This window comes from Labeo rohita, chromosome 6 (genome assembly GCF_022985175.1).
Source record: "Labeo rohita strain BAU-BD-2019 chromosome 6, IGBB_LRoh.1.0, whole genome shotgun sequence".
Taxonomy (NCBI): Eukaryota; Metazoa; Chordata; class Actinopteri; order Cypriniformes; family Cyprinidae; genus Labeo; species Labeo rohita.
In genome coordinates this window covers 35,263,743-35,283,756 of record NC_066874.1, presented here as the reverse complement: position 1 = coordinate 35,283,756, position 20,014 = coordinate 35,263,743, and the positions used below count along the sequence as shown (strand labels likewise).

Here is a 20,014-nt window from a genome sequence, read left to right as displayed (position 1 = left end):
GAGAGAAAAGAGTTGGCGTAACCTTGATCCTCCTCGCAGCTGTACAGTATGTGCACTACAAACTCCTGATGCAACGCGCACTATTCTGTCATGTTCCCGTACTGACTTTTAATGGCTGTTCCATACATGCGCACATTCTCCGGGCGGGAGGTTTTTCCATTCAGATCACTCGGCTCTGATTGGTCGGAGCGCGTCCTGCGTTGGTCCGTGCGTCAGCGGTGGGCGGGGCCGAGCGGCGGTGTTCTCGAACAAACGGCGGAAGCGGCGCGGTGTCACCGAGCAGCCGTCGCGCATTAAACTACTATAATACAACGAGAACCATGAAGATCTGGACGTCCGAGCACGTTTTCAAGTGAGTGAATGTCTTATTTGTCGTTTGATTGCGGTAGAGTGATCACGTGAGCGCTGGCGTGTCGTGTTTGACCGGGTTTGTCCGGTTAGCGCCTCTGACTGAATGTGCACGAGGCGCCAATGAGTCCGACCGCTCCTGTCAGTTTATTAAAACTGAAATATATGTATATTTTACGTCTTAGCTGTGTTCATCTTGTTCTAACGAGGTGAGCTCAGTGTACTTAAAGTGTTAGTAGTGTAAAAGTTGATTAAGTAACTTTAGTTATGTGCTAATCTACACTCAGTGACTTTCATCGAAACAGCTGATGACTGATAACTAAAGATGATTAATAATAACTAATTACTGCAGACAAACACCCAGTGTTTGCTAAATACATTAGATAAACAGTTGTGAGCTACTAGCAGGTTAGTTACAAAACCTAGCCGCTATGTCCTTGGCAGCTGAAAGACTAGTAAAGAAAGATCATACTGAGTTTAACCTCACAGATTTGGATTCTGTTTTCAGTTTGTGTGGATTAAAGATTAGATTTCACTCGTCCTAATTGTTCCACAGAAGTGTCAGCTTTAGTGGTTTTGTTTTACTGGGTCAAGCAGGACATGCAACTAACTTCCCTGCTGGTTAGTGTGATGAAATGGTTAGTTAGTGTGATGTTGAGTCATAACCCCTTATATCTGTGTTGGACATTGACTGATGAACGTTGACTGATGAAATGGTTAAATTACAGATGTTCAGGTGAATCGGTGACCTTTGACCCCACGTGTGTGGATCCAGTCTTGTGCCGCTCATTGCGTAACTCTCCTTGACAGCGAGTGCGGCCGACCTTTCCCCTACATGGGCCTCCCGTTACACGTCACGCGTCATGTGACCGCTGACGGTTTCCCAGGCAACCATTCATATTACGGAATGTACGAGCCGAAGCCGCCAGACGCTTCCTATTAAAGGAGCCGACAGTTTAGCTGTTTGTTCTGTTCCCAAACACTTTAGAGCACAATATTTACTTACTGAATAATAGTAGACAAACACAATACACATGCATTAACTAACATGAAATATATTATGTCAGATGTTAAGCAAAGGTGATTTTTGTGTTTCTGGTCAAATATGACTATGCTTTTAAAAATATATTGTAAATGAATTCTGAAATATTGGATTTAGTCTTTTTATCAATGTGTTTTCTTTTAGTCAACAAAGGTTTTGTTTCTTTTTGGAGCTGATTGATTGCATGTCTTCTTGATCTGAGCTCATGCTCCTCAGTTTCTAAGTGAAAAAGCTTTATTTGTAGATAATTTTGGCAATATTCACTTAAAACCTGAGGTTAAGCTCAGATAAATGAGGCCTACGATCAATCAGTTCCACAAAAAAAAAAAAAAAACACAAACCTGTGCTAATTGAAAGAAAACATGTTGATAACAAAATGAAATCCAGTATTTGGTATTAATATAGCAATTTTTGTAGGCTGGTAATTTTTTAACAGGAACAGCACAAGTGAAACAAGTTATGAAAAAATCTGAAAAGTTTAAGTTGTTATACCATGTGTGAACAAAGTTGGTTAGTTTTAGTCAAATGTGATAACATTAGCTGTTATTTTCAGAAAAAAGAAATGAGGAGCACAACATGAGGGTTAAATCAAGGTGTCCTTTAAGATCGTACACAGAACACTTCCTGTGAAAGATCCTTTGGACATTGATTTTATATCAGTTTCATTTGGATGTGGAACACGGTTGTGCATTTTTAATGTAGAAGCGGACTATTATCTATTTCTGACATAATTTTAGTTTTTTTTCAAACTCTTTCACTTTACATTTCTTAAAGCAGTGGTTAAATTAAACACTTGATCGGTCATCAAAGTTCTTCCTGTTTCGCTGAATGAACGGCGCGTGATGTCCCACGGTCACATTGCAGACGTAACGGTGCTCATGTTGGCTTTAACTGCAGTCGTTCCTCAACGATCATGTTACGGTTATGCACGGATGCATGCGGATGCATTATGTAACAGTCATATTGCGCTTGAGCTCTAATTAAAGACGCTGAATGTTCACCGTGTTTTAGGCTCCTGCAATACTAAAGTCTCTGTTTGTGTCTCTCGCAGCCATCCATGGGAAACCGTGACCAAAGCTGCCATGCAGAAATACCCAAACCCCATGAACCCCAGCGTGTTCGGCGTGGACGTGTTGGACCGTAACGTGGACCAGCAGGGGCGGCTGCACAGCAAACGGCTGCTCAGCACCGAATGGGGCCTGCCGTCCATTGTCAGATCGGTACTGACTTACTGCTTTTCTTCTGGATAAGACAAACTAATCGGTTTGCTTGTTTTATTAAACTGCATGTTTCACGGAATTAAAGCAGGCAGCTGACGTTAATCTCAGAACTGTAATAAGCACTCAATGGCTCATTGTTCTCGTCACGTTTGGTGGAAACCATCAAGACAAAGCTGAATTCTGCCGAACGCTGAATGAACTCGGAGTTCAGTCTTGCCAATGTTGAGATCCCAACTGTGGGAAGAGGTCAGCTATTCCCTCAGTTCTTCAGTGTGCTGTTTCTGACCTGTAGCTGACCTGACTGAACGGTTATATCAGTCTGGTTAGTCCTCGGCACATGTCGTCCTGGTGTCTTGTTTCTGTATGAAGCGTCCCGCTGTGACGTGAGTCTGAATATGACCTGTGCCTGTCATCCTTGACCTGTTATGTTTATTCTGCTCAAGGACCATCAGAGGTTATGATGGTGCCAAAACTTTCCAGTATAATTCCTAGAGCTCAAGCGAGTTTGTTATTAGTACTTTTCTAACGCAGCAATAATGAGGAATGATGAAAGTCCAGTTCATGAGGTTTTGAATTCAGGCCTTCAAGTTTATTTGTTTAGCACTTTCCTCTGTACATGTTGTTTCAAAGCAGGTTTATAGAAATAGCATGTTTCAATGCTACAAACAAACACTCTTTAAATGCTAATAACTCTGAAAGAGCAAATATTTCTGACCAGATGTTAAAGTGAACAAATGCTTCTGACCCACACAGTATGATCAAATGTTTGTTTAAAAAACCAAACCCGTCCGGCCTGTCCTGTTTCATTCGTTTAGTTTTCTTGTTGATGGAAACAATCACCATAGTGGTGTCTTTTTGGGACATGAATGAGATTTGAACCGTGTTCACATGACGTGTTTTAGGCTTTGAGTAATGCTCTGTAAATAGAGTCGGTACTAGTATAGGTCAAGGCAATGGTAGAGTGAAGGTGGGTTAATTATAGTTGATCTTGTTCCGTTCCAAGTTTAATACACTGATTAAAACTAAAGGCAAAACAGAACGTGGCTTTAAATCACTATGTATTTATGCTGTTCACTAGTGATTTATTCATTGACCTGCTGTCTTGTTTTTCTGCAGATAATTGGCAACACACGGACATGTACGTACATCCAGGAGCACTCCGTAGTCGATCCCAAAGAGAAAACCTTTGAGCTTCAGTCCACCAATGTAAGCGATCTCACATTATGATGGGAAACGGGTGTCTGTACGCATGCTGTAACCACATAGGCGCATTACGTTCATCATCACTCGTGCTGTGTGATTCTGTCTGACAGGGAGTTTCTGCTTTTCTGTCTGGTTTGTCAGCGCATCTTCACGTTCTTCATCCTCACGCCTTTCTAAAGCATTATAATCTTCATAAAGCGAGAGCACTGAGTTTGTGCTTGAATGTTTGGAATGAGACGAGGCCTGTCTGTGCATAATAAGAGCTGCGTTCTGGGGCGGGCTGTTAGGGCGTTGGTTTCGCTTATGGTTGTAAACAACATGTTCTGTAAATGTGTCATACCCATCCTGCTCTGGTTTTCTCACTGTAGATCACCTTCACTAACATGGTGTCTGTGGACGAGCGGCTCGTGTACCGACCACACCCAGAGGACCCAGAAAAGTAAGTTCTTCTCGTTTCTCTGATCTGACTGTGTTTAACTAGCTGTTGGAGCTCAATATCACATGGGTTTGAGGTTCTTCATGTGCTGCTGATGTTCCTGCAGGACCATGCTTACCCAGGAGGCCATCATCTCAGTGAAGGGTGTCAGTTTGAGCAGCTATCTGGAGGGACTCATGGCCTCCACCATCTCCACCAATGCAGGAAAGGTCAGCAAAGCAAAACACGCTTTTGAAAAACAAAACGCCCCATCTTTAGAAAGTGAAGGACAGATTTGTAAAATGTTTTCAGCAAATCATAAAACAGAAAACCAGGACAGGTTCTATCTAGGCCTCAGAGTCATGAACATTTCTGCAGTGGATATGCATTTTCTTTTATAGTTTTATTTATTTATTTATTTATTTATTTGGCTCCAAAATGTTTCATTATCTTCATTGCTCAGTGGTCAACCAATATTTTTCTTTTATATTTGTGACCCTGGACCACAAAACTTAAGTAGCTCTTAAGAAGCTTAGGTATATTTGTATCGACCAAAATTTATTGATTTTTCTCTTATGCCAAAAATCATTAGGATATTAAATAAAGATCATGTTCCATGAAGATATTTTGTACATTTCCTACCGTAAATATATCAAAAGTTAATTTTTGATTAGTAATATGCATTGCTAAGAACTTTAAAGGTGATTTTTCTGAATATTTTGATTTTCTTTTGCACCCTCAGATTCCAGATTTACAAATAGTTGTATTTATTGTATTTATATAATCATATTTATGCTTTGTATAGAAACTGATTCTCTAATCTTATTACAGTATTTTTCTCAACTAAAGAAATGGTTAAAAATCTGGTAGTAATCTGATACATCTGTGTGCACTGGGAATCATATATTTTTTTTTAAATATAAACAAGGTTTTTACTAATAAAAAAGAGATTTTTCATATACCATTAACTTATTAATATTAAACTTATTAAACAGTTCTGTCTAATAATTTGAGTCAGTAAAATTTAATGGAGATGGAAAACAAACTAAAGTCCTAACAAAGTCCAAATAAAAGTATCACTTCAACACACTGGCAAAATAAAAATGTAAAAATAAAAAAAAGTTTAATATTGAGCAATATATTGCTTGCCCACTGGTTTGGCGTGATATATATATTTTTTTAAGTGACTCAGTTCTTTTCAGTGGTCAAATGGTTCACAAATTGGTCAAAATTGTTGATTAGTGACACGTCTGAATTTTGTTAAAAATGTTGCTAAAAGCTGATCTGCTCAGTCTGACCTGTTCATGTCCGTCCACAGGGTCGTGAGGCGATGGAGTGGGTGATCAGACGTCTGAACACGGAGATCGAGGAGCTGGCCATCACAGCCAGAGGAACCCTGAGGACGCCCATGGCCGCCGCCGTCACCGAGAAATGATGCCTCCCGTACCACCGCGCACCTTCCTCTCTGTCGCCGCTCTTCTCTACGCGTCTTTCTCCAATGGTGGAAGTTCATTCTCGGCGTCCCGCGCATTCAAGCGTCTACATTAGAGGCTGACGGGGACGTCCGGCGGCAGAGAGACGGTCCGAGCTTCGTCATCGACCGCTGTCGACGCACAACGCGAAGGGGAAGAGGAGCGCTTATTTACGACAAACTCTCAAACCTAGTTTTAATGAATCAGTGTAACGGGACGGGTGAGGGAACAGATCCGTGCTCTCTGACGTAATGATGGAAGAGGAACGTATGCCAAACCATTCAGCTCTGTTACACAGTCAGAAAACGCAGCTGTTGGACGCTGGCTAGCATCGCTTCACCAGCACTTATACACTTGAAAATTGTTAGTAATATTATAAGTTATTTTTATTGCTACTATAATACTAGTAACACTTAATCCAAGCAGCAAGGAAGGGAACAAACTCATCCAGACTAGATTTGGAGGACCATCGCGGATGTTTGCTGGATTCTTCAGAACGTGCCTCGTTAGAAAACCAATCAGACGCTGAGCGATTAAGAGACGATGGTGTGTGAAACGACGGAGCGCCATCTTCATTAAGAATGTTCTAAATAATGCTAATTATCTCTTTCCCTCAGTAGTGAACATATGTGCACTTGCTGCGCTTGAAAGTGAACCGGAGGCCTGATGGATCCAGACGTGAAGTGAAATGTGTTTGTGATGATGGGAAACATCAGAAGTGTGTTTGAGGAGGGTGAAATACATTCTATTTATTTATTTATATTTTGTAGGTTTATGTAATTTCACGGATCCACAAATCACAGCTTCACCATCTTCATCGTCATCGTCGGCAACTGGAAAACGGTACGTTGAATATCAGTCCTGAACCTGTTTAGTGAACGTGGCGGTGAAGACGGTGCTGGTGTTTGTGGATGTGTTAATGCTTCAGGCATTTACAGATGGTTGTGTTTTTCCTTCTCGATTGAATCGCATTGAAGATCTTCTGTGTGTTTGGTTTACTTCAGTTGGAATGTTATGGCGAACTAAAATAAAACAACTTATTTATACTGAATGTAAATGTTTGTTACTGGCATATTTAGTATTAAATCACAAAAAGCAACCTGGTGGAAAGTTGGAAATAAATTAGGAATGAATTAAATGTCTGTAGTGTTTTAGAGTGGCTCGGTTCTGACGTAACGAGACGTCGGTGAAACCGCAGCAGTGATCTCTGTTCATCATTTGTTCTTTGAACGCAGCCAAAGCTGTTTACAAATGCTGAAATAAACTAACATTCATATTAAACAGTGGCTCATTTTGCTTTATTATGGTGACTGAATATGATCAGTTTCTTACTTCTAAGGTCTTTACCAAGATTGAGATGATATGAAGATATGAAGTTTTTTTTTTTTTTTTTATTATGCATTGATTCTGATCAAACTAATTGTGTCACTTCATTAACTATTTAGGATTAAATAACAGAAAAAGGAGATTTGTGGGTGTAAAATTCATTTAATAAATAAAATGTCTTTGGCAGATTTATGTTTAATTTAAAAGATTCCAATAAAAGATAACAAATATGTCATTATTATATACACTACCAGTCAAAAGTTTATGAGCAGTAAGATTTTTAATGTTGAGACTCTTCTGCTCACCAAGCCTGCATTTATTTGATCCAAAATACAGCGAAAGCAGTAATGTTCTGAAATATTTTTACTATATAAATAACTTTTCTATATGAATGTTAAACTGTAATTGATTGCTGTGACCAAAGCTGAATTTTCAGCATCATTACTCCAGTCTTCAGAAATCATTCTAAGATGCTGGTTTGCTGCTCAAGAAACATTTCTGATTATTATCAATATATTAAACCGTTCAGTACATTTTGTTTCAGGATCACTTGATGAATAGAAAGATCCAAAGATTTTCAGAGATTTCAGCGTTTTTCTGAAATAAAAAGCTTTTAGAACATTATACCCTATACCAGTCAAAAGCTTGGAGTCAGTATCATTTTTGGGGGTAAACATTTATAGAAATTAATACTTTTATTTAGCAAGGATGCTTAAAATTGATCAAAAGTGATGATGAAGACATTTATAATGTTAAAAAAGATTTCTATTTCAGATAAATGCTGTTCTTCTGAACTTTCCATTCATCAGAGAAACCTGAAATAACAATAATAATAATAAATGTTTTTTTGAGCAGCAAGTCAGAATATTAGAATGATTTCTGAAGGATCATGTGACTGAAGTAATGAAGCTAAAAATTCAGCTTTGAAATCACAGGAATAAATGACATTTTAAAATATATTCAAACAGAAAACAGTTATTTTAAATAGTAAAAATAATTCACAATTTTACTGTTTTTGCTGTACTTTAAATGCAGGCTTGTTGAGCAGAAGAGGAGACTAAAACAAGCATTAAAAATCTTACTATACATATATATATATATATATATATATATATATATAGTATATAATAATTTCTACATATATAATTTCTAATTTATATTTTTGTTTTGCATTGAAATATAAACAAGTGGGTTTGATTTAAAAAGTATCTAAAATTCCCCAAAATATTTCAATTTAATTATTTGCTTTAATTTTTTTTTTCTCATTTTATAAATGAAATATATGTTTTGATATAGTGTAACATTTAGTTTTGGCCACAGCTCCGAATCAACGTTTGCTTGTGTGATGATGATCTTTCGCGCCATCTACCGGTCATTTCCGCTCTACAACAATGCGTTTTCCCGGCTTCGCTTGCGGGGCCATTGCGTCACATGACGATTTCTCCAGCAACCAATAGGATTAGAGTTTACTGCTCTATCCGACCAATCAAAAATAGGATAATATTTAAAGGTATTTAAAAGTGGGATATTTGAATTTAAACAGGCCAGAGTCGCCGCCGCTGAGGAGAATCGTTTAGTCCTGTCTAGTTTTAAATCTATTTATTAATGAATTCTCTCGATATTAATTTCCACACACGGCTGGTTTAGTGAATGGTCGCGGATTATTAACACTGCGAGGGGGAAATTATCGCGTTTGTGTCCGGTTTGTGGAGGATTTGTGGTTTGGAATCGGCTGTTGGAGGTACTGACCGCTGCTTCATCACACGACAAGAGAACGATTCACAATTTAATTGATTATTGACCAATTCTTTACTTTAACGTTTTTATATTGAAAAGTTTGTTGTTTTAAGTTATTTTTAAACTGTCAATATGTGTTTTGATGGAAACGTTAGACTGTAAGTCATCTGAACGGGTGCCGTCGCGTGTTAGGCCTCAGTCTTCACCGTGCATTGTTATCGATATATTTGTTCTCTGGACTGAATGTTATTGTAGTTTAATTAACGTTACTTTGTCTTGTGATGTGATCGAGGTTGTTTTGTGATGCATTTATTGTATGTAAGCAAATGTCTTTGTTTAAATTCAGAATATGGAAACCGCTGCCAGAATCAAATCGAGCAAAGACGTCAAGATTCAGCGACCTGAAAATGAGAAGGTATTTGAGGTTTGAGAACTTGTGTTCGATGTTTGTATATGTTTGCAGTTTTCTATGCAGCAAAAAAGGCAGGAAAAATGAGTCTTCCTGTATATTGTGTGACTGTATGTTTTCACTTTAACCACAGGAAGTTTTTTGTTTTTGGCTGTTACTTCACTCTTAAAGTTTTGTGTTAATACTCCTAGTTTTCATGTGTTCTGATATGCAGTTATATAGGCACTGCTAAATCTCATGTTCAGATCTGTTTACTAAGAAGGCAAATGATTGTCATTTAGCAGATTATTCAGAGCAATCTATAGTTTGATTACGGCACTAATTTTCTCAAATAAGTATCTGTTTTTGACATGTATGTTGTGTTTGTGTTCTGCAGGTTTCTGCCGTCGGACCAAAGCGTGTTCCGGTGACCCAGAGCGCTCAAAAGCCCGCGCCGACGCCTCACGCGCGTGTTCTTGGCACGGCACAGGGACCGCAGCGTGTCCAGCGTCCCGCGAGTCAGCAGAAGCCGGTAGGAGCCCAAGTTCCTGTAAAATCCTCGTGTCCTGGGGACCAGAACATCAATCCGGATCAGCTCAAAACATCACAGAGCAAACCGCAGCCAAAGCCGGTTCCTGTAGCTGAGCCTACAAAAACTAGTGAACCCAGCAAACAGGACAGACCTCAGCGTAAGCACCGCTTCTGCAGATACGTCTGATCGTGTAAGCTTACGTCACATTGAGAACATTTAGAATGATTCTTTCTGTTCTTTTCCAGAAACTATTTCCAATGGGTCATCCAATTCTGCTAAGTAAGTTGTTTACACATTATACTTTTTCACTTAAAAGTGCAGTTGTTTAATGTACTTCTATAACATGTGTGTCTATCTATATATTTCCTTTTCTCTTACATACACCAAACTTCATTTTTATTCCTCTCTATATTCTGAAGGCTTTTACTGAGGGGTTTGTTCATATTTCGTTCACACTCATTTAACATTTTATTCTAATAACTTGATGTATGTTTTCTGTCTGTTGGCAGTGTTTTCTGATTTATGGAGTGATTTTAAAATTCCAAAATTCCCTCTGGAAAAACCTTTAACTTGAATATGATGACAAAAATCAAACTAGAATTCTGATCCTGGCTATATCCAGTGTTCAGATTCATATTGTGGAAGTGTATTCAAATAAGTGCATTATTAATTAGACAATGTCTCGTTTGCTTATTTAAACAACTTCTCAAAGTAATCAATCAGCTAGGACAGTATGATATCAATTGGCTTATTATTATTATTATTATTATTATTATTAGTATTAGTATTAGTCCTCCTGAGTGTCAACTGATCATTTGGAAAGACTGTTTTCTGTCCCTGTGTTTATTGCTGTGTTCATGAGTCTCTGTGTGTTGTCTGTTCTCTAGGAAAGCGTGGAGTTTAGAGAATTTTGACATAGGCCGAGCTCTGGGCAAAGGCAAGTTTGGGAGCGTGTATCTGGCCAGGGAACGGCAGACCAAGTTCATCCTGGCGCTCAAAGTTCTGTTCAAAAAGCAGCTGGAGAAAGCCGGAGTGGAGCACCAACTGCGGAGGGAGGTGGAGATCCAGTCACATCTCAGGTAGACCGTCGGCCTGTTTTTATCACATCAGAGTTGTTAAACTTGTTTCGTATCAAACTAAAATTGAGAACATTTGCAAATTTTAGCATTGAGTAGGGTTGAATGTCAAAAACTGGTTTGAATAAACAAATGCACACAAAATTGTCAAAATGTACCCGTAAACAGTCAGTTTTGTCTAGAATGAATGTAAACTGTTGTGCATCTCTAACAGTATGTTACATCCATGCGTTTGATCCTAACATGCCTGCAGCCCAATAAACCTGCTCCAATCTGTTAATGTTGAACAAAATGGAAAATCACTTACTGATCTTCCCTGAATAACCTTTGTAACTTTAACAAGAATTAATCTATTTATTAAAAGAAAACTATGTAGTGTTGTTTTACACTATTTAATTTCAATTTCTGTATTTGAACTTTCAGTTGTATTTGTGCTTCTGTTTATATATTACTGACTGTTTTCTTGTCTTAAATGTTTGAAATCTATATTAGTCAGTCCAGTTGTCTTTGCTTGTGGTTTTAACAAATACTACAGCAAAAGTTCCTTGTGTGAGTTTTAAGGCTGTTGATTTTTGTTCATGATATTCAGTTGCAACAATGTTTTGCAGAAAAGCCAGAGATGTGTGACCTAAATGTTTGACTCTTTTCTTTTTTTTTTTTTTTTTTTTCTTTAATGTCTGGGAAACTGGGAAATGTTAAGAATAGAGTCATTAAAATTCAAATGATCCAACTTGGAGCGCTGGAGCCCATGCTTTAGGAAATGATGCGTGTTGTGAAGTGAACTAACTGTCGTCTTGTCTCCTTTCAGACATCCCAATATCCTGCGCCTGTACGGTTATTTCCACGACACGGCACGCGTTTATCTCATTCTGGAGTTTGCTCCTAAAGGAGAGCTGTACGGGGAGCTCCAGCGCTGCGGGACGTTCAATGACCAGCGAAGTGCCACGGTAAGAAACCGCTGTGTGCAACTATATTGAATGCACATGATTAATGTATGAAGGCTGATACCGTCTCAAAATAATGTGTGTGTATATTGTCTGTTTGCAGTACATCATGGAGCTTGCAGATGCTCTGAGCTACTGCCACTCAAAGAATGTGATCCACAGAGACATTAAACCTGAAAACCTGCTACTGGGGGCAAATGGAGAGCTGAAGATCGCAGACTTTGGATGGTCCGTCCACACGCCCTCCTCCAGGTCAGTCTTGTGTGCGCTAAGATTCAGGCAGCTGTAATCATAACTTTGGTTTTGTGCATGTCAGTGTTTCATTAACCATTAAAGTGCAGATCAATGTTCTTTTGATTTCATGAGGTGGGTGTTTTTGGGTGTTGATTTGGGGTTAATGTGTGTGTTACCGTCTGTCAGGAGGTCAACGCTGTGCGGTACTCTGGACTATCTTCCTCCAGAGATGATTGAGGGCAAAACGCACGATGAGAAGGTCGATCTGTGGAGTCTTGGCGTGCTCTGCTATGAGTTTCTGGTTGGCCGTCCACCTTTTGAAACAAAGAGCCATGAGGAGACGTACCGCAAGATTTCAAGAGTAAGTCAAACGTTTGCAATCTAACTTTGCACAGTTGATCGGAACTGCAATGAAATGTTCAAGATCCTCTTTGCAAGAATCTTTCTTTGTTGCATGAATTATCATATTTGACCCTGGACCACAACCATTGATTTATGGTTTGTTAGGATAGGACAATATTTAACCAGGACAACTAATTGAAAATCTGGAATCTGAATATGCAAAGAAATTAAAATATTGAGAAAATTGCCAAACAAAGCCCTTAGCAAGGCATATTACTAATCAAAAATTAATTTTTGACATTTATGATAGGAACTTTACAAAATATCTTCGTGGGACATGATCTTTACTTAATATCCGGATGATTTTTGGCATAAAAGAAAAATCAGTAATTTTGACCCATAAAATGTATTGTTGGCTATTGCTACAAATATACCCGTGGTACTTAAGACTGGTTTTGTGCTCCAGAGTCTCACATGTTTGAGAGAAGATCTTAAAAAAAAAAAAAAAAAAAATCATCCCAGTATTTGGTTGCTTTTTGGTGTAAAATTTATATTTAAGGTTGTAGATCTACAAAATTATTTATTATTATTATTATTATTATTATTATTATTATTATTATTATCATTATTATTATTACTTATTTTTTTTATTTTTTACACTTTGGCTAATATGCATTAATATTGTGATAACACTTAAGTTCATAAGATAACGCATGTACTAACTATGAGAAAAGAACTTATTAATGTAGGAAAATGTTTTGTTAGTAACTATGTAGAATATGTTGATCTATAGAACTTTGAATGTATTTAAAAAAAAAAAAAAAAAAAAAAAAACTAACAATACTAAATGTTGTTAATATGTAGTAATTAACATTAAACAAGGTTAATGTGCTGTCAATATACTGAATCATGATGCCTAAGGTGATAAAAGGAACCTTACTGTAAAGTGTTACCAATGTAATTTATTATTGAACACAGTGATAAAGAGGGTTGCATTAAGGCTTTTATGTTCCACTTTGGAAAATGTGCTGTCAAGATCAGCTGACATTTCTCTTTAGACTGCGATACCTGCAGGTGTCTTGCAAAATTATTTTAAACGTCTTTATTGTATTTTATAGGGCTTTCACTGTCGTTTTCAGTCTTGATTCAGGTGTTCATGCATCCTCAAACATCTTTGTTTCTCCTCAGGTTGAGTTCACTTATCCAGCTCATGTGAGCGAGGGCAGCAGAGATTTGATAAACAGACTGCTGAAGCACAACCCAATGCACCGGCTCCCAATCCAGGGCGTCATGGTGCACCCTTGGGTGGTGGAAAACTCGACCAAACAACCAACCGCTCGCACACCAGCCAGCAACTAAGGACTAAATTCACTCTTCATATGTGAACTTGTGGAACGAAACGAACTGATGTGGCAGTAATTCGTCTCTGATCTTTGCTGCCGCTCCTGGCCGTAACTTTATGATTTGTATGTTGTTTTTACGTGTTGTGCTGTTCACACGCTACAATTTACATCCATTTGTAAATATGTAATTAAGACACAAATTGTAAAGTTTTAACCATTACTTGAAACAATAAATGTCATTTTATTATAACTTGTGAGGATATAGAACATTTTAATGTATTTTGCTTTTTGTCTTTGTTTGGGAATAAATTCCTGTAAGATAAACCAATGTCGAATGACTTTTCTTTATTATAATACTTCTCAGAATATGCTGTTTGTTCTCAGCTATTGTTAGGCTCTGTCCTGATGTTGCTTTGTTGGGTTTTTCACTTTTATTGCAAGGCCAGCTTTATTTCCGCTAGTTAAGAAGGAATGATAAAACAGCGGATGTCTTGCTAAAGGCGGGATTTCTATCCTAGTGTTTATTTTGATGGAATCTCATTGGTGCTTTCGCATATTCAAACTTCGCGCCTGACGAAGTGACGGTTAACGTTCGTAAATTTGAATATGCAGGCGTGCGATTTGAGCGCAGGATTCTCAGCGAATAACTGCTTTAGTTTTTATTACTGGTACTTTATTTTATAGTTATTTTATAGTTGTTCATCAAGTTTGATAGGCTTTGAACTTCGACGGTATGGAAAACGACATTCAGGACATTTTGCTAATCATTTCTGCTTGCGTTACCGGAAAAAGTCATACGGTTTGGGACGACGCTGACGGTGAGTAAATAAAGACATTTATTTTCCGTTTGTTCTGTCAATTCCAAACTGTCTTTAACAAAATATTCTAATTTTAATTCTGAACACCACAGTCCACGTGCAAAAGGGGCTCTTGTCCATTTCCATAAAAGTATCATCAGTCGATGTTCAGATATTTCAAACGGCTTATCGGTCTCTGTGTTTGAGAAATAAGTTAAAATACAAGCAGACAGTTTCTGAGCGGGAACGGGTAACGGCTGCTGTTGTGATTTACGCCTCAAATCGTTTAATAAAGCTGATTGTTTATCTGTAGCAGTATTTAATGTTGGCGCCAGATGGCGCTGCAGTCACAGTCAGTGTCAGAGAACGCGCGTTCCAGTAATGAGAAAATGGCTCCTCCTGGTTGAACTCTAATTCCCACAATCCAACACGACCGACATTTGCCAAAATTCTGCAGAGGCGTTTAGTTGTTAAATATTGAAACGTAAGTGATCATTATGGTCGTTTCTCTCTTATTTTTTTCCTTAGACTATGACGGTGCGATGCAAGAATCCTTTTGTATGAACTGCAATATTTTTGGTAAAAAATCTTTTTGGAATTTTTATTATTTTTATTTTTATGTATTTTTATCTTCCTATAGACTTTCACCGTTTTTACCCTTTTTTTTTTTTTTTTTTTTTTTTTTTTTTTAAATAAATCTTTTTAGTAATGCCTTGTTCAGGCACGCAACCAAAGGCTATGCGCCTCTTTGTATTTTTCTATTTTCGCCCCAGTAAATGACGAACAGTCGGTGCAGATGTCTGACTGTGTGCGCGCGTGTTTACCTGCGGAATCAGAGCCGAGAGCAAAAATCTGTCGCGTGTTTTCTGCATGAGTTCACTTCATTCTGTCATTGGCTGTTGCGCCTTATGAAAGACGAATGACAAGTTACATTTATTTAAAGACTGAAATAATTCATGTAAATCCATCGGACAACATGTAATTAATTTATTAGCTGCGGTCATTGTTTTCCATATTGCAATACTGAATTAAAGCTGCCCGTTTTTCCAAGCGTAACTGTGGTTGTCTGCTGTATCGTAATGCATCAGTTAAGCCTTTTATTTTGCTCTTTCGCAATTTCAGGAATGATCAGACAACAGAAATCTTGAGAATGCATTTGCTCATTCAACAGCAACAACAAATGTAGGCAAATGATGTGGATGTTCTGTCTTTCCGTGCGCGTTCGGAATAAATCTCTGAGAGGTGGACTCAACTGATTGATTGTTTTGTAGATTTATTCTGTTTTGAAGGGAAAAGATGCACGTGTTTCATTTTTCCATATCACACAGAACCAAAAAACAGTTGTACAATATAATTTCACGCGTTTCTTTATTCTTCAATATATTCATTTTCACGATATATGATAACGATTTTGTGATATACATTCCATCTTTTAAACCACAATAACACAACACATACGGTTTTATAACATTTCCACAGCACCCATTGGATTGCACAAAATGAAAAAAATGTCTTATGCAAGTCCCTTTATTTCGAGTATTGAATCAGACTTGATTTCGTTCCAACGACGCTATAAATAAATCTCACTGAGGGGAACATGAACATTATTAATTGTTTTAAATCACGACATTTGATATCCGATAACCAACGCAGTGCTCAACATTGAAATTTAGTGATTCGAGTTGGTGGGTGGTTGTTGTTGTTGTTTTATATTTTCCATCATTTCTTCTGGAATTTCCGAGTAATTTTCGTTTTCCTCTTCTTCGTCCTCATCTTCAGCGACTCTTTCTGGTTCGTTATTCGATGTCTTGTAAAAATACGAGTCTCTTTGTGTGTTTTCTGGCAGATTGAAACGCAGCGCAATCCTCATGTGAATAAAACCCTCGTTTTCTTCTGAATATCTCTAATACTGCATGGACATCATACGATCAAAATGCATAGTTAAAGTACTTCTATTCACCGTCCAGTATGCTGCCTTTATTATTATTTTCTATCTTGCCCTCTGCGTTTTGGTTAAGCAAGCGATAATAAATAAGACTTGTGTGTGTCCTCAGATCGAATTAAGAAAAATTGATTTTAAACCTACTCTATTGTGTTTTTATTGCCATGGCGTTGGTCCCCTGTAATTAATTCGCTGTTTTTTTTTTTTTTTTTTTTTTGTTCTTAGTCGTGTATTGCAGATCGTAAAGACAGGAGATTTGCTCTCTCACAGCATTGCTTTGCACTCAGATCCACGCGTTAAAAAATGAAATGATTTCTTCCTCGATTCCTGTGGAGTCGGGCCAAATCAAAGCTGAAATAAATTCTCTTGTAAACCATTATTATCTCGCTTAACAACAAAAATATAAGTTTGCTCTGGTGTCTATTTGTGTATCACGCGCTGCTGTCCAAGGCATTTCTCAAATGGATGCGTAAAGATTCGCTGATTTATTGTGCGTTAAGGTCAGATCTGAATGAACCTGGGTTAAATGTTTTTTTTTTTCATTTATTTATTTACTTAATTCTTTTTTTTTTCTGGGGGAAACGTATCGGTTTGGTTATCAATATGTGGGATGCGTAACACTTATCACCAAACTACCACCGGCCTTTTTCCAGACTAATCTGGCAGGTTGTATTTGTAGGCCTCGATGAGGCCCTCGACAGAATGGATGAAGCCAGAAATGCTGCATATACCCCCGATCACAAATATGGCCACGTCGAAGAAGACCTGGTGCCACAAGAGCTTTCTCCACAACAGCTTGAGATGAAATAGGCTGGGGAGGAGAAAGCACAGGCCCGCGCCCGTCAGGCTCCCCGTCAGACCCATGAGGAGCGCGAAGTGGGGCACGTAAATGGCCATGAGCATGGTGAACACCACTAGGGCGCAGCGGAGCGAAAGGCCCCACGACTTGAGCCGCCCGTCGCCCCCGTAGCAATCCGGGAAGAAGGCGCGCCCTCCGTCTTGGAAGAAAGTCTTTTCCAGGACCTCGACGGCGGCGAAGAACGGCAGCGGGTACGACAGCAGCGCCTTGGCCACCAAGAAGATGTTGACGATGGCTCTGATGCTGGACGGCAGGTTGTCGGTGATCACCTCCTTGGTCTCGTCGGCCCACGTCAGGTAGGCCACCAGGGCGAACAGGCCTTTGAGGATGCAGGCAGCGATGTGAGTCCAGTTCATCATGCAGTGGAACTCGCTGGGCTTCTGCATGTTGCCCTCCAGCGAGGGCAGGAAGATCTGCGAGGTGTAGCTGAACACGATGATGCCGATGGAGATGGGGAACTTCTTGACGTCGATGTAGAACTTGACCTTGTCCCACGCCCAGTCCCGCGCCCTGGACAGGCAGTAGGCGATCACCAGGATGTTGATGACGAAGTGCGCGAGGGTGCAGAGCAAGCTGAACTTGGACACGGCCTTGAGGTTCTTGAGGAAGGCGCAAGGCAGGAGAGCGGCGGTGGCGATGATGGCCCAGGACCTCTGCGACACGGGCAGGTTGGGAAAGCTGTTGTACATCAGGTTTCCGCTCACGACCACATACAAAATGCAGGTCATCACCAGCTCGATGATCTGGGCCACGTTCACCACGTGGCCTCCCAGCGTGGGGAAGCGCGGCGCGCAGCACGCGTTGGCAATATCCACATACGAGTCTCTCACTCGTACCAACTGGCCGTCTTCGTTCTCTTCGTAGAGGCAAGAGATGAGGATTTTCCCCGTGTAGCAGCACACGACCGCGGCGAATATAATGAGGAACAGTCCTAGATATCCGCCGTGGAGAATGGCGTAGGGTAACCCGAGCACAAACATGCCCTGGGGAAACAAGCAGAGCAAGGCTTTATACAACAGAACGCTGGTCGTTTTATGTTCACACAATTCACTATGTAATGCCCCGTGCATTCCATTTGATTTCTATTCACAGTACAGTAGTTATGCCTACATTGGTCTTAGTGTTTTTATGGGCTTGTGAATTTGAGAAGTTCTGTGGGTTCTGATGAGGGAATGCGCCAACATCAGCTTCTACATTTACTGCAGGTGTTATGATGGAGCATTAGGAATGCAGCTGAATTCAGTCGGACATTCCATTTGCTGTGAGCAAAGTCACGCTCACCTCATTGTGTCGTCATCAGGATGAATCAAATAGGCAGGGAGTCACGTCACGGACGTCACTTTTGATATTAAGAGCTTGAACTGCGCACGATTAAATATGTGGGGGTTTCATCGTTTAAACGTGCATTTTTGCCATTATCCAACATGTATTTTAAAGTTCTCTCTCTCAAACGGAAAACACACATTTCGAATGCGCAATTTGGAAGGGATCATTTCAAAAGGGACATTGTGCTCTCCAGTTTACGCACGTCGAAAAAAGGCGGAATTACTCGTGCAAACCCCACAAAATCTTAGCATAGAAATTCATGTTGCATGCGCAGGTTGAATGTTGTTTTATGAAGCGTAAGGTCCCTTAATATCAATCAGATCCCCCGTGACACGACATCAGCTCAAGAAAAATTCTACGCCATTAAAGAACCGTATTGCCTCATTGGGGACTAACCTTTTAAATTATATTCTGCAAGCAGTGTTCACGTAACATTTCTATATTGATACTAAAAACTTTAGAATATGATTTTTCGATATGCATCGCCGTGCCCGGCGAGGGCTCCTTACCTGGATCGCATTGGTCACGTTCCATCCTGCCTCCCAAGCAGTAATTTTTGGCTTGTCCGGGCCGCCGAATTCGGAGCAGAATCCGCCGTCTTTGGACGCTGAGGGCGGTGGACCCGTTCCATCCCTCTGGTAATGGCTGTCCCCTTCGACCGTCCCCTCGCCCCCCATTTCCCCGCCGCCCTCTCCACCACCCATTTCGTCGTTTTTAAGGATGTCCATTTGAAGCCCCTGCCTGTGGTCATAGTCCAGATCGTCGCAGGCGGCGAAGCCCAAAGCCTCCTCGTCGGTGGCGGCCTGGAAGCCCAGTCTGGCGAACATCCCGCTCACCTTCGCCTGCGACTTATTGGTGACCGTGGTGGCCGCGTTGGACAGCTTGTTGGAGATCTTGCTTCTAATTACCGTGGCCATGGTTGCTCTCCTAAACGAGACTGGTGTTGTTCAAATACCTCTGCTAATGTGTTTCTAGATATGTCGAATTTAGAGTGCGACCGGAGTTCTTTGTCTGCGCATCAACGGAGCGAGAAGAGAACGGACTCTCGTGGTGACGCGTGTTCGTTATCTCCAGTTCTGACTGAAATCACGCCTGGTGTTTTTGCCAATTCCGTGGTTCATGTCACTTTCAGACGTAGATGATGCCTGGCACCCGCATCCTGCTCGCCCGCTCCTCTCTCTTTTTTTCTGGCCGAACTCTGATGCGCGTTTCCCGGGCGAGAGCAAGTTCCAGTGCGTAACGGAGAACGCTCGCGGTTTTGCGCGGCTTTTCCGTTCTCTGTTTCCGTGGCACAGCGTCGACTCCTGCGTTTCAGTGGCCGTCGCTGATGCCAATGCGGTACACGGGAGCTCGGGGGTGTTGAGAGAGAGGCACGTGTCACCGTCAGCCTGCCAATGCTAAGAGTCTCGCGCGCAACGCGCGTCTCCGGCTCCCAGTGCGCGCGCTACTCCGCACCGACAAAAAACGG

General features: G+C 40.1%; 3 protein-coding genes across 3 annotated transcripts; 2 read left to right on the top strand and 1 right to left on the bottom strand.

The window, feature by feature from the left end:
* The first annotated feature begins 203 nt into the window (after positions 1-203).
* prelid3b (PRELI domain containing 3) lies at positions 204-6,981 on the top strand. Its single transcript, XM_051112488.1, has 6 exons — positions 204-352; positions 2,442-2,610; positions 3,727-3,816; positions 4,182-4,252; positions 4,356-4,458; positions 5,547-6,981. Exons 1-6 carry the CDS (start codon positions 321-323, stop codon positions 5,661-5,663), a joined length of 582 nt encoding a protein of 193 aa, XP_050968445.1. The 5' UTR covers positions 204-320; the 3' UTR covers positions 5,664-6,981.
* A 1,559-nt stretch (positions 6,982-8,540) lies between these two features.
* aurka (aurora kinase A) lies at positions 8,541-13,950 on the top strand. The gene is made up of 9 exons (XM_051111482.1): positions 8,541-8,767; positions 9,110-9,178; positions 9,549-9,840; positions 9,929-9,962; positions 10,571-10,762; positions 11,568-11,706; positions 11,807-11,955; positions 12,124-12,298; positions 13,468-13,950. Exons 2-9 carry the CDS (start codon positions 9,113-9,115, stop codon positions 13,636-13,638), a joined length of 1,218 nt encoding a protein of 405 aa, XP_050967439.1. The 5' UTR covers positions 8,541-8,767; positions 9,110-9,112; the 3' UTR covers positions 13,639-13,950.
* Positions 13,951-15,672: 1,722 nt separating this feature from the next.
* slc32a1 (solute carrier family 32 member 1) lies at positions 15,673-20,014 on the bottom strand. Its single transcript, XM_051113384.1, has 2 exons — positions 19,056-20,014; positions 15,673-18,203 (listed from the first exon to the last, which is right to left on the bottom strand). Exons 1-2 carry the CDS (start codon positions 19,461-19,463, stop codon positions 17,016-17,018), a joined length of 1,596 nt encoding a protein of 531 aa, XP_050969341.1. The 5' UTR covers positions 19,464-20,014; the 3' UTR covers positions 15,673-17,015.